This window comes from Rhopalosiphum maidis, chromosome 1 (assembly GCF_003676215.2).
Source record: "Rhopalosiphum maidis isolate BTI-1 chromosome 1, ASM367621v3, whole genome shotgun sequence".
NCBI classification, from domain to species: Eukaryota; Metazoa; Arthropoda; class Insecta; order Hemiptera; family Aphididae; genus Rhopalosiphum; species Rhopalosiphum maidis.
In genome coordinates, this window is record NC_040877.1 from 33075518 (window position 1) to 33090354 (window position 14837).

At 26.9% G+C, this 14837-nt stretch overlaps 1 protein-coding gene across 1 annotated transcript; it reads right to left on the reverse strand.

Moving 5' to 3' along the window:
- On the reverse strand, window positions 1-6986 carry LOC113549509 (polycomb protein Pcl). Its single transcript, XM_026950844.1, has 12 exons — window positions 6831-6986; window positions 6142-6193; window positions 5268-5396; window positions 5012-5209; window positions 4311-4445; window positions 3188-3360; window positions 2602-2797; window positions 2367-2434; window positions 2041-2211; window positions 1723-1846; window positions 841-972; window positions 1-785 (listed from the first exon to the last, which is right to left on the reverse strand). Exons 2-12 carry the CDS (start codon window positions 6163-6165, stop codon window positions 87-89), a joined length of 2049 nt encoding a protein of 682 aa, XP_026806645.1. The 5' UTR covers window positions 6166-6193; window positions 6831-6986; the 3' UTR covers window positions 1-86.
- Window positions 6987-14837: the final 7851 nt, after the last annotated feature.

Genomic DNA, 14837 nt, shown 5'->3' on the forward strand with positions numbered 1-14837 from the left:
TTAAAATGTATTAACATTTTATTTTCTTTCTATGGGAATTTTGAAATTAAACAATATTGTTATGTTAAACAATTATAAAGAATATACTAATCCCATCTAATTAAAAATTCTTCCGACCCATCTGGATTAGTTCTTTTGCATAATATAGTATATTCTTCACCGTTAGCAATTCTATTACTAGCACCGAAATACGAATGTACAAGAGTTTTAAGATCAGCTGTAGAGTCTACAGCATTTTCAGGTGAACAAGGTCTATTCACAGAATGACTATGATTTGCAAAAAAATCTGAATAAGATTTATACATTGGACGACCATTACAGTTGGTCTTGGACTGGCGTTTTGTTGGAGTTGAACCACTATTCTGTAAGCCATTTCGACGTAACCTCTTGCGTTTAACTAAATACTGTCCATTACGATCAACTCGCAAATCTTTTTCACTTAGTCTTCGTTTGGTAGTGCGAACTTGTGGTTGAGTAATTACAGGTGCTAAAGAGAGTGGCAAAGTAATCGATGAAGCGGAACGAGTCTCACGTGGAAGTGTTGATCTAGCCATTGGTCGCCCATTTAATAAACGATTGACACTAAGTCTCTGACTACGGCGGCTCTGAAGGTCAGTTGTACGTATCGAATCAACATCATCTTCGTCATCGAGGTCTTCATCATCATCAGGTTCATCTTCACTAGTTAGTTCTTCTTCAGATGCAGATATATATTTTTCTGGAGTACTTTCAGTTGAACGTGAAGGTGATCGACTTTCAGGAACTTTTTCTTTTTTAATTGATTTCTAAAATTGAAATTAAAATTAAATTGAGTTAAACAACAACTTAAATAAATATTACTTTAACTTTATTAGTAACCACACTCGAACTTCGAGAACTTCGTTTATTTGTCTCTATTTGTTGTTGCCTAATCCGTCTTTCAATTACAGATCTTGGAACAGGTACAATTGGACTGGCACTTTTAATACATACCTAAGACACACAAAAAAAAAATCATTAAAAACACTGTTATTTAGATAAGTATACAATAAGATATGCAATATCAATCCAAATTTGACAAAAATTGAATATTTATTAATAAAAAATAATTTTCTTATATGAATTTTAGTTATTATGTAACAATTCTAAAAATATTAATCATAAGGACATATAACTTTAAATTTAATGTGCATTATTATATTTTGTTTCCATGCACATAATATTTAAACCAAATTGACTAAAAGAATGGATTAAAAAATTAACATGAACAACAAAATAAAAACAATATTTTTGAGGGGGATGATAACTCTATTTAAAATATTATTAGTCTATACCGGTATTTGAACCCTAGTATATCGCGAAGATCACTTATAGGTTTATTGCCAAGTTTTGTGTACCCTTCTTTTTTAAAAATAATTTACATAGTGGTTCCACATACAAAAAATATTATTGTTTGGTGTTCCGTAATATCAAAAAGGTTAAGAAATACTGGTCTTTACTAAAAATTTAGAATTTTAATTAATATAGATGAATAATAAGCTAATTTTAGTTGATATACCTAAAAATCAGAATATTGAGAAAGTGAATTCTTGCGGGAATGTAGGATAAAAGAAATTTCTGCTTTTGTAAAATGTTCATTTTTAACAATTTTTAGTTTATTAGAAGATAAAAATTGTTTTATGGTATATGACAAATCTTCATAGCAAATTTATTTATATAATTTAAAAAGGATTCAATACTTACATTATGTCCAACTGATGGAAGGCCTTTTGGTAACATAACAACATGTGAATCTTGATGTAAAAATTTCAATCCTTCCACTGAATACATTGACTCGGTAAGTCGCTCATTTATTACAAAATCAGTCCTATAAATTAAATTTATATTAATTATAACATATCTTAGTATTATACTAAACACGAATTGATTTAAAAACTCTAGATATTTCCAAATCAAATAAAAACTTTTAGATTTATTTATTTTTTCAATAAGGTAAATAAAGGATGTAACAGAGTGAGAAAAATCAATAATTAATGATTTTTTTTATATTAAAATACTTACTTTTTTGGAGGTGGTAATATACTGAGGTTAAGTTTATTGCGCAATTGGTGATGCAGAAGATTCTCATTAATTGGGACTTCTGCAGGTAACGTAAAACGTGGGGGCTTAGGTGGCAACTTCAGTCGGAGTCCCCACATGTTGGTGGGTTTTTTACCCTGGAATTCAAACCTACTGTAAAACAAACAAATATAATTATATAAATAATCACATTTAATATAAATATTCAATAGATAATATAACATAAAGAAATTAATATAATATATTAACTGCTAAGTATTTTTTAAATTATGACATATGTTAATTGATAATTAAAATTATATACTAACTGATTGGTGTCTTTGAGCAGGGAATTGACAACATAAACTTTCCTGTCATCAACAGGAACATTAAGAATCTGTAAACAAATTTAATATCCATATGATAGTACAAAAAATTCTCCAAAAGTATTTTAATTTAACCATACACTTTTATTTTTATTTAATTAGGAAAGGGGTTTTATACCCTTTTAATAGTATCTTGATAATTATATGTTATTATGTGTTATATTCAAATCAAACATACTTTAGGAGGTAGATACATTGAAGTCCAATGGTTATCTAAATATGGAAGTATATTTATGTCCACATCATAATATTTCTGTGGTTTATAAGCAGTCATATTAAAAAGGGCAAGATGAACTAAATCTGACCATTCCATTTCAATACGACGTACAAATTCTGTACCTACATTGCACACTGAGCACAAAAAGACATAAAACCTGGAACAAAAATATTTTAAATGAATAATTAAAATTGTATTAATTGTTTAACCAAAAAATAAATAGCTAAAATTTAGATAATCAACCTATTACCATTGACTAAAAATGTTATGCTATTGCTTAATAAAATGTGTAGATTAGTAAAATTTAAATTATTTAACTAATTATATTTCTATAGCTAATAGTTGTAATGTTTATAAAGAATTTATTAATAATTTAGTGAAACTAAATATTAAAAACATTACTTAAATTAAGTTTTATTATATTAATTTAACATAAATGACTAGTTAATAAGCAAAATATATATAAAATACAAAGAAAAAAATTACTAGCTTTTATATTTTCTATACATCAAAAATAATTATATTCAAACAGATTAGTTTGGCTTACCTATCACCGAGATACAGAGGATATATCAATGAAGTGACACATTTTTCATGAAACCATTGTAAACATTTACCGCATTGCAGCATATTGATAAACCAGTCTCCTGGTCCTCCACAATAGCAATAGGTTCCTAAATTATTAATACGATGATGTATGTCCCATTGTAAAGCATTTAACTAAAAAAAAAAAAAAAAAAACTGATGTAAGTAAAGAAATTTAATGGATAACTAGGACTATTTGGATTTGAATGCATTTGCATCTTATTTTAAAATACTTTACAAGCAACAAATGTGTTTCAAGTACACAAAATTCTAACAAAAAATGTTCAGGACATATTTTACATTTTTAAATTAGAACTTATAGTAATTTTTAACTTATTCGCAGTATGACAAAAAATAAAAGTAAGCTTAAGATGGAAGTATAAACCTACATAATAATTGTATAATATAATCTAATTTTGTCATGATATAATAATACATAGCAATATTATACATTGTATAGTAACATCAGGTCATCTGATTTTAAATAAAACAAGGATTAAATTAATTTTTATGTCACATCTAACAATTAGCCTGAAATTGTTATCAAAAATATATACCCATACAGTGTATACTAATACATAAATTATACAATATTGTATAGTAGTGTATTCTTGTTTCTTTGCTTAGTATTGTGTATTTTGCTGTAATAATACTGTATGCCTAACCACTACGTGCATGGTTGATTTTTAAACACATTTATTTTGTGATTTGTTTTACAAGTTTTCATATTTTATTTATTACATACACAAAATAAACGTTGAGTTAAAATCCTTGAAGTGAATATTCCAAATAGTGACTGATTACGGGGATATGTGAGTATGGTAATGGTATTATTTTCACTCATTTTGTATAAACTTATAAAAGTTTAATAAAATTACATGTCAAACACACATTACTTAACATAGTTTAATATTTATTTCATCAATATATAATTTTTATTCTTTGAAAATTTAATTTTTTTAAGTGAATTTGTTTCTCAAAGTATATGTAAGGTTTAAAATGCATTTTTTGAAGCGGAATTTAGATCTGAGAACTAAAGATCACTAATAAAAATATTTAAAATCCTATTAGTACAAAAAACATACATCATAAGGTAGTTTAACAGGTTTTGGAACAATTGTGCTTGATACAGAGTTTATAACTTGCAGTCTATTAATCTGTTGTTTTTCCTTGCATTGAAAACATATCCATACACTAATATCTGGAATTTCAACTTCCGGCTGAAAAAAATAAATAGAATCATCAAAATCAAACCCTATTTTTATAAATAATTTTAAAGGTTAATAATTAATATGGATTGCATTAGCATAAATAAGTTATAGAATATATAATTAAATAATAATAACAATTTAATAGAACAATCAATATCCCACACATAAATACCTACATACTTATTACCAAATGACTATTGTTCAATAGTTGAATTAATTAAAATTGATTTTTTTCTTTTTAAATCAAGACAATTATAAAAAAGTATTAATTTAAACCAATCCAAAATGGAGTAGTCAGTATAATCAACATTATTGAAAAACAAACTATAAAAATTGATGTCTGGCAGATAGCAATAAATTACAATATATAAGAAATATTGCATTATTAAACAATGTTATTAGGCATGATTTATTAATTTTACTATATAAAATAGTAAAACACAGGACAAGTATGTTTCCAACAAAAAAAGTCAATTCCTTTATATTAGTTTATAATATAAAAATAAACTATATTTTGTAAAAATGTATAGTAAATTTTTTTTATGTATTTTAATAAAAGTAAAAATTATATTTACCTTGTGACATTTACGATGGTATACATTAGCACATTTATCACATACACAAATATCATCTGGCAAAGCCTCGATATTGCACACATTGCAAAATTGGGTAGTTGTACTCGTACATGTCATTCGTGTGACATTTTTTAAGAATACCCATTTTACAGTATTATCGCCAAACTTAACTAAGCATTTAGATTCTTTATACCTCAACTAAAAGAAAACAAAAATTTTAATTTAATTAAAAAACATATAATTAAATATTATTTACTTTTGCTATAAATCCTAAATAAAATCGTTCATCATTTAAATGAACCAATACTTCTTCTCCACAAATATAACTCTTGCTTTCAACAGTTGTACTATCAGGAGTGGGGGCCTCAGGGCTCTCCCTTTTTATCTAAAATAAAAAATATATACAATGTTAATGATAAGACTACAATCAATTATACTTTTCAATAGATCCTTTTATGTATAGTACATTTTAAAAAGTATACTTTAAGTACTTATATCTAAATCATGGGTTAAATCTAAAGTTAATAAACTTAACCTCCCAAACAAATTGTCTTGAATCAATAATACTAAAACTGAATTTATTAAGCGGTGTACAAAATACATAAATTTAAATATATATTATCGGAATTGATTTAAATTGTTACATATAAAAATGAATAATAATTATATTTAGGTAAAAACCTTTATTTCAAAAATATAAATTCATGATTTTTTTTTTTTTTGATTTTGATAAATCCAAATATCCAAATAACTAAACTTAAATCAAAAACCAATTGTATATTAGCCAAGTGTATTATCAATATAATTTATCCTAAAAAAATTATAATAGATAGATAATATAGGAAAATACTGTGAATATTGAATAATATTTACATATTAAATGTACCTAAATTATACTAGACCTTTCATTGTTTAGATTCTATTTTAGAATAATTTTTGAAAACAATTTTAATATGTTATAAAACACAAAATGTTTAATATTTATGTTTTCTCAAGAAATATAGATACGCAATAGATCATAGTTGTAATCAATTAATTGATAACATTGATGTTATTTTCAAGGAAACAATTTTAGATTCTAATTAAAGCATAGTATAAGAATAAAAAAAAAATGTCAATAAATTTCTCACCGATTCTTTTTTGATCTGCAACATTTTGTCAGCTATTCATTGTCGAAGAACCCTGCAAAATAATTCAATATCGTTAAAAATTATCTATGTGTATTGATCATCTAACGATAACAAGCATTTTCTAACTGGTCGATTGAGTAGTCAACTTGCCAGCTACTACAGTAGTGAGTACAGAATAGACATACTTCATACAAACAACTAAAGTTTTTCATCAGTCAGTCTGACAGTGAACAAAACGTCGAGCACAAGACCGGTGGTCTGAAGTGACGGACACGGTTGTCGTGACTAGCACAAAGTTTAGACGTAAATACGAAAACTAGAGTTTGCAAACACATTATCGAGTCTTCTAGCCGTAAAACACCCGCGATCGCTACTAGCCAACTGACATGCTCACTCGCACACACACCACATAGAAGACAAACACATTCGTACAAATATTTCACACACTCACACATACACGCACAACTGCACAAACATCCGCAATCGTACACAACACGCTCGACTTGAGTACGGACGACCGACCACCCACCTACGTAGCCAGAGCTTAAGTCTTTTCACCCGCGTCCACGGTTGTCCACCGTTACCCCTGCGGCCCAAAAGCACAGCGACTGGACAAAGGCGAACTGGCCCGTCGGACGAGCGACACACTACCTCCGACCCGGTACCGGACACGCCGTGGCCCAACTCACCGTATACGCAAACGACGACGACCACCACGACCACGACAACGGCACCAGCGATCCAATTCCTCGACTTGTCGTCAGCCTTTTGATTACATCTTCGACTGGACCGCGGCTGGGCTCGACGTCTGCGGTTGTGTTCATGGCCCCCGTCAGATCACTGAACTGCGGCCGCCCCGGGTGGCACCACTGCGCCGTCGCCGCCGCCGCCGCCGCCGCCGCCGCCGCCACCGCCACCTGCCGACCAGTGTTATCAGTCAGCCGCTGTCGGGTGGGCCGCTTCTGAATTTTTTCTCTGCACGAAATGCCCATCAAATCGCATGCGATTTACAATGGTTTTTTTGTTCCCAGTGTTTACCGCATAATTACAAAATTGTCGGTTACCTACATGTACACTTACGTGGCTGCGTATATTTTTGCGCGTTGTTTCGACGTAGACGAACACTGCGCACGACTACATGTCTTATGCTATAGGTTCTATTTCAATAACAATAACACCCAATTCAAATGTTAACGTTAATTTATATAAATATTAAATAGCGCCAAGTAATTGAACAATCTGTAGAGTCCAAATAATTATAATAAATAAACTAAAACACCAGATGCGTCATGGCTTGATTTTAAATAACTACGAACAAAAAAATGTTATTTTAAAATCAATCTATTTCCCGTACTACAGTTTGGGTAGGTAACAACGATAGGTATTAAACTAGCGTGATGGTTAGCACAGTACGAAATTATGATAAAATAAATGAAATAATTCATAAATCTTCAATCTAATTATGAATAAAAAAATTACAACATTGTCATTTGATTAAGATACCAAATTTTCTTTCTTTGTATAACACCCGCGTAAGTAAATATAGGTAGTAACTACTAACTACTAACCAGACAACTGGTAGGTACTATATAGGTACCTCTACCTGTAAATAAATAATATACGAATAAATATTTTTTATTCTCAACATACCAACCGATTTAACTATTGTGAAGGTATGAAAATTCTGAAATCAATTTGAAGTTTTTGCAAACTCTAAACTCTACTTGAAATCGACTTTTACATATTTTTTTTTAAATACGACAATATTGTTATTTTAATTTTAGAGCGTATTTTAACGGATATTATTACCTATTACCTATACAGATATACTTTATAGGCTTATAATAGCTAATAAGTTACAGTTAATCATCATGTTATATTAAAAATTATATATACCTATGTATACTTGTGAGTTGTAGTTAGGGGCGTAACCAAGAATTTTTCAAAATGGGAGTACAAATTTTGTAAAAAGTAATATATAATAAGTGATTTGCACCTTTAGGAATTTTAAATTCTGTCAATCAATATGATGGGTTTAGACCCAAGTACCCAACCCTCCCCCCCATTGGTACGCCCTGCTTATAGTACAACGAAATTTCGACGAACAAGTCTTGCCGTCTACTATCTAGGACAAGCTTCGTATTCTTATATCTCGCATTAACCCCAGCCAAGTTATAGAACGATGCTACTTATTATGGTGTTCAGTTTCCTGAGTATATGCTGTTATCTATAGGTATTCTTGGCAAGATCCTTGCAAAAATATCGATAATTGCATACACGCTTATTTATAATTTGTTATAGGAATTTAGTATATTTACGTATTACGTATAAATACAAACTGTTATTAATATAAATATAATTTGGCGGAATTGATAGATATATGAATTATAAACAGTAGCGTCGAAATCAATAAACCTAAACCTTCTTTGAAAACTGAATATTTCAATGGAATTTGGAATCAATAAATTCCTGTAGAGTGTTACGGTATCATAATATACCACAAGATGGTAAAAAAATATATTTTAATTGAGTAGTAGATACAGCTGATATAGGTACTTTGTATATGATATTATATAATAATAAGTGCATATTTTTTTAAGTGTTAGTCCTGTGTTATTTGTGTCATTACACATTATACTTATAAATAGCTATAACTTACAAGTTACAAGTTATAAGTGATATTTTATGCAAGTATGAAGTTATCAAAAAAAAATTAACGCCTATTCTAACTTAATTTATATTATTTAAAAGGAAAAATGGTATAGCATTTTGGTATTTTACTTTAAAATTAATGAAAATGACAACATTGTTTTGGTTTGTACACGTCTATATAATTATTATCAATTAATTAGTGATAATATCACTGATATTACCTATTTCTTAACAGTTAATAATAATTTTAAGATAATTTTTACGCCGATGAGGTCAATATATTATTTTATGTTCAAGCCAGAACAAACACAGGAGTATAAAGTAGGTACTACATTATTTTTTTTTTTATCGTTAACTATTAATTAGGGCTCACAACTTGCAAATATCCGCCCCTGGGCCGCTCCAGGTCTTATTCCGAGCCTGGTAACAATATTATCATTTATTATATATATTTTATAATAAAATTTACCTTGAAAAATAATTATATATATTATAATAATTAATACTTTTATAAAAACAATAATATCACTGTATGAATTGTTAGTACAGACCGGTGCCAATTTTTTCCAACTAGTCAAACAAGCTTTATTCATTTTCGTGCAGCATATGAATCATCAACGTCCATTATAATACAGTGCACCATAATATTATTGTAAGAACGTGAAAGTTTAATCACTGCACGCGCTAACATAAATACTACGTACCTACGAACATTTTTTGCGCATTATACAAAAAATATTGACGCAAGCGTGCAGCAGCTAAGATATGCTAAAACTTCCATATGACGAACTTCCATTTTACGAAATTTTCTGTTTAACGAATTATGATATTCATGATTCATTATTAATGGATACGTAATTCTATTTAACGAATTCCTCCATATTACGAATTTTTTTTGTTGCTTATTTTATGGAGGTTTCACTGTAATTTATAAATTTGAGTGTGTATAACATAAAATCAAAAATGTTTATAAATTATTAAAAGAAATAATTTAATATATCTTAAAAAAATATGGATAAATATTACAAGTATAAATTTAAACCGCTACATGTATAGCTAACCGTTACAATACCAGTACAATCGGTGTCGAGTGTTTCTCGTCATTGATTAAGTTATTGAAATGGATGTGTTAAATCTTAATTCAATTCAACGATCATTTTATTCGATAAATAACAATTCTGAACAAAGACAGTCTAACTTTTTGATAGCCAGAGTAACTGCAGATGCTTACATTTGACCTAGTCAATACAAACTATATCTAATTTTCTACATGGAACCACGCTCAGAGTTGAAAACTTGAAAATCAAAGCAATTTTTTCTACTATAAAATATTAAGAAAGTGACAAAAAAAGTCATAATAATTTGTTATTTTAGGTAATATTATGAGCGATTAAGTTTCAAATTTTGATAACATTAGATTAAAATTTTCAATTATTTAATAATAATTTATACTTAGCTGATTTTTATTATTTTGTTATTATGCGAAATCCGAAAAATATTGACCGTAGAAACTTGAATAATTTCGCTGTGAATTTAACGAAATTCATTCCGAAAATTTGGTAATTATTTTGTAGTTAAACATATATAACATTTCCAAATTTTATAGCTAGGTAATTATTTAAGGTTTTCAAATTTAATTCAAGTTTCTTATAACCTTCTCATACTGGAATCTAAATATATATATATAAGCACAATTTTTTTATAGACATTTAAGGTTCAATTTTTTACGATATAGGATAAAGAATAATAAAAATTTTGTTATAATTTAAAAATATTATTCGTGTAGTACTGTAGTCCACATTGAGTTTTTATTTATGTTTTTAAGTTTTACTAAAAAAAAATATTTTGTTTAATTTTAAATTACAATAGCTTATAGTAGGTACTTATATACCATGAATCGTGAATCTAAACGCACCGGTTTATGATAAATGTGTATTAACTAAAAATTAATAACAATAACATGATATATATACCTGTATGTATACAATTATAATAATTAATAGTAGGTATTATAATAAATTCAATGATTTCGGCCAAAACTAATTTAAGTAGCTACCGCATTAGTAGCGCATTACTAATAGTAATATAACTTATGTTATAATATAGCAATATAAATATATAATACAATATATTCAATATATTTAGTAAAGTACCTAATCCAGGCTGACAAACAGATGATTGTCTTTCTGTTTAGTAGGTATTATATTTCGTTTTCAACGATTTATCATTCAACATTCAATTCAATTTTAACAAATTCACTATAGTTATAGTGACTTACTCAAAGACGAGGCACACTCGACACCTTTAATAACTGTATACTGGAGAGGAGTGGTCACCTATCTCATATCTGCCCATTTTTTTATGATCATTATTATCATTGTTATTATTACTTTTTTTTTGCATTGCTATTTTTAAAATAGCAAACATTGAGGAATTAAATACTTTATTAACATCGTGATAGTAATAAGTATAAAAAAAAAATCACATAATTAACAATAATATTAGTTATAGTAGGTATATTTTATGTAGGTATACGGTATACCTAATATATATGTTCAAGCATCTATAATATAGATATGATATCTGATAAATAATATATAATAAAATCTTATTATGTATTTTATATTGTTTTATAGTGTTTTTATGTTTCCAGAAGAAATATTCGAAATGTATTTCTTCCTGCGTACTATGTAGTCGTTGAAACGCAAATGCGAGTGATGAGTGTTGAGAAAAATACTAAAACTGATAAAATCATAAACAGCTTGATTTTTAACTAAGATTTTTTTTTGCGTAGCTAACGTTACGTCTTACGTAATGTGGTTGAATTATTGAATGTTTACGAATGAATACTGTTGCTAGAAAACCTTTATGTACCTAAGCGATACTTCAATGTTATATGGGACGATAAACATTAAACATTTCCCTTGAGATTGCACTGACGATACTAAAATAATATATAACACAATATTGATTATGCCGCATCGAATAGCACAATACATAAATACCTAATAGCCCTATAGGTATGTTTATTTTATAGAAAATAAAAATTGAAAAAATCATTATGAATAGGGCATTAGGGCCTAACTGCAAAAGTGCAAATCATTATTAGAATATAATGAATATATACACACGTAAAAATGTCGTATTATCAATAAATAATAAATAAAACATATTTATGTTGCGATTTTCAATATTTGTATAAACTTATCGACTATTATACATTTATATATACTATACATTATAATTTTCTCCTGTCCTTTTTTGGAATTATCAAGTAACTATCTATTTATGTTATATTGTTATAATGTTATACTTATAGTTTATACACTTATACACTTATATTAAAGTACGTGTGGATAGATATTATTCCAAAGTATTTTTATACAACGTATTCACTGTTAAACTTAACGTGATCAGTATACTTCGACGACCTATTGCCTATTATGGATTTTTAATTGGACGACATCGATATGAATTTAGTGGACAGTAGCCCAAGGTTAGATCGATATGAATTTTTACCGATATATATTTTGAATATATTTCCCTTACATTCTTACGAACTGATTTATTTTATTTTCCAAGCAAATCTTTTTTTTTTAAGAATTAAAATTTAATATTGAATGAAAAAATAGGTGTATATTGTTATAATTGTGATTTGTTATTTCTATATGTTAGGTTAGGTTTGTCAATAGATGTAGATAATCCTAGACACTATACATGTATAACTTCTGTTGTATAATTATTCGACAAAGTTAATAGTTACACTTAAAACTACGTACCAATGTCCAATAATGCTTTAAATTCACTGTTGTAGTTTTATAAATAAAATTACAATATTATACAGGTAACAATAAAAAAATTCAACAACAGTTTACTTACCATTTTTAGTCATATATTCATTTTTAAATTACCACGTTAACTGGTTAAGTTATGTATAATATTATTCACTAACTGATGACGATTAAAATAATAAATGATATACCTGCGCATATATCGAACTATATTTATAGATATTATTCACAAATCATAACGGATTCTAATTTTCAACTAAACTTATAGGTAATTACTACATTTTTAAACCTTAAAAATCTTTACGAAATAAATTTAAAAAGGGTAAAAGGTAGAGGTATAAGGGTTTAAAAGTGTATATTATCGAGTGCATAATATAATATGCATCAGAAATGTTCGCAACTTCTTAAAAGGTAATAATAACAAATAATAATAATTATATTATTTATTATATTATTATATCTATCTGTAAATCTGAAGCACGGTTTATTCGTTGACCTTTAGTTAAAAGATTAGATAACGACACCAATAAAATGGCCAGGTATGATCAGCAAAATATTACACTATGCGTTAAGTCGTAACACAAATTAAAATTATCAATAATCAAATGATAAATAAAAAATATGCTAAATAAATTCATTCCATTAAACACAAAATAATTTTAAATTAAGACAATCCGGGTCACACTAATACATCATATAATACTATAAAAGCAATAAAAAAAAAAATCAAAATATTTTTTTTATTGTTTTTTAGATTGAAAAAACCGGTAATAAAAATAAAAAACCCAAACCAAATTTAAATATACAGACAAAAATGTTTTGCATTCGGAAAATCTCGTTCATTTTTTATATAAGTTCAATTTTTTACGACATTGGATATTTTCCCATAAATAACTATTTCTCCTCAAACAATTATTGGTACTTATTATTACCACAGATATTTTAAATTGTTATCAAATGTTTATGTGATCATCTTTTAATCTTTATATACCTGATAATATTTTCGAAATATTTCGTTTCTTTTTAAGTTCTTTATAAATAATTGGAATTTGAACTTGTTATTAGTTTTATTTCTATAAATGTTATGGAGAATTTGCATTTGATTAAAATTGAATATAAGATCCACATCAGTTTTTCTTATAATTATTCAAAAATATTTAAAATACATGGGCACAATTTATTTTTAAAAGTATTCAATTTTCAAATTATGATAAATTATTAGTCGACAGTTTGAAAATTATTTTTCAATTGATGATAAAATGTACAATTTTTATAGCTAATATTAAGAATTGAATAAAAAATTCAGTTTTAGTACAATTTTTTTCCAATTTGGACAAATTTCCATGTTTAAACTACGAATGATGATTTTCATAATTTTGGTATAACATTGATTAAAATAGATAAATATTCTATTATTCAGAATTCATTCTATTCTATAATCAATAGTTATAGTTCTAAACCATTATCCGAAAATAAAACTATTACATATATTATTTTATTTTATACACAGAATATGAATTTTAAATGCAATGTTTTTGAAAAAGTAACTTTAACCTATTGTAATCTAATCGTAAAATAAATAACTACTTAATAAAAGTAATATAAAAAATACATCATAAAATATACTTAGTAATATATGCTGCAGATAGACTGTCTTCAGTCAGAAACGTTTTTCGTATACAATGAAATATTAATTAAAATATTTTAAATACCTAACACAGTGACTCATTTAACACCTACCAACTAGTACCCATTTGTCCACCTTTTTTAAATTTTACATTAGCAACATGAAATATAGTTTACAAATAAATGATTTAAGCAATAACCATTGCTTTTTTTCTTAGTACATTTAAAATAGTATTATGTATTTAATAGATATTTATAGTATATTTTGTAGGTTTTTATTTATTTATTAACTTTGTCAACAAAAAAAATAGGTTAGGTTAGGTATATTGTATATACATTGTAGTTAAAATAATTTAGGATAAATAAAGGTTTAAGTTCCTATAGTTATACAAGTTATTACTTATTATAGAATCTTAACACATTTTTCCACTGTTTCAGTTACTTCATTACGAAATTTAAAATAAAGTAAATTAATAGTAACTAAATAACACATATTTATGAAAAATGTAGTGTTTTATACTTACATTAACTTTCAAGTGTTTAAAATGTTTAAATAAATCTAAGTACTTCAATATTACTAATTGTTTGAGACACTGCAATAATTAATAATTAAATGCATATATTATT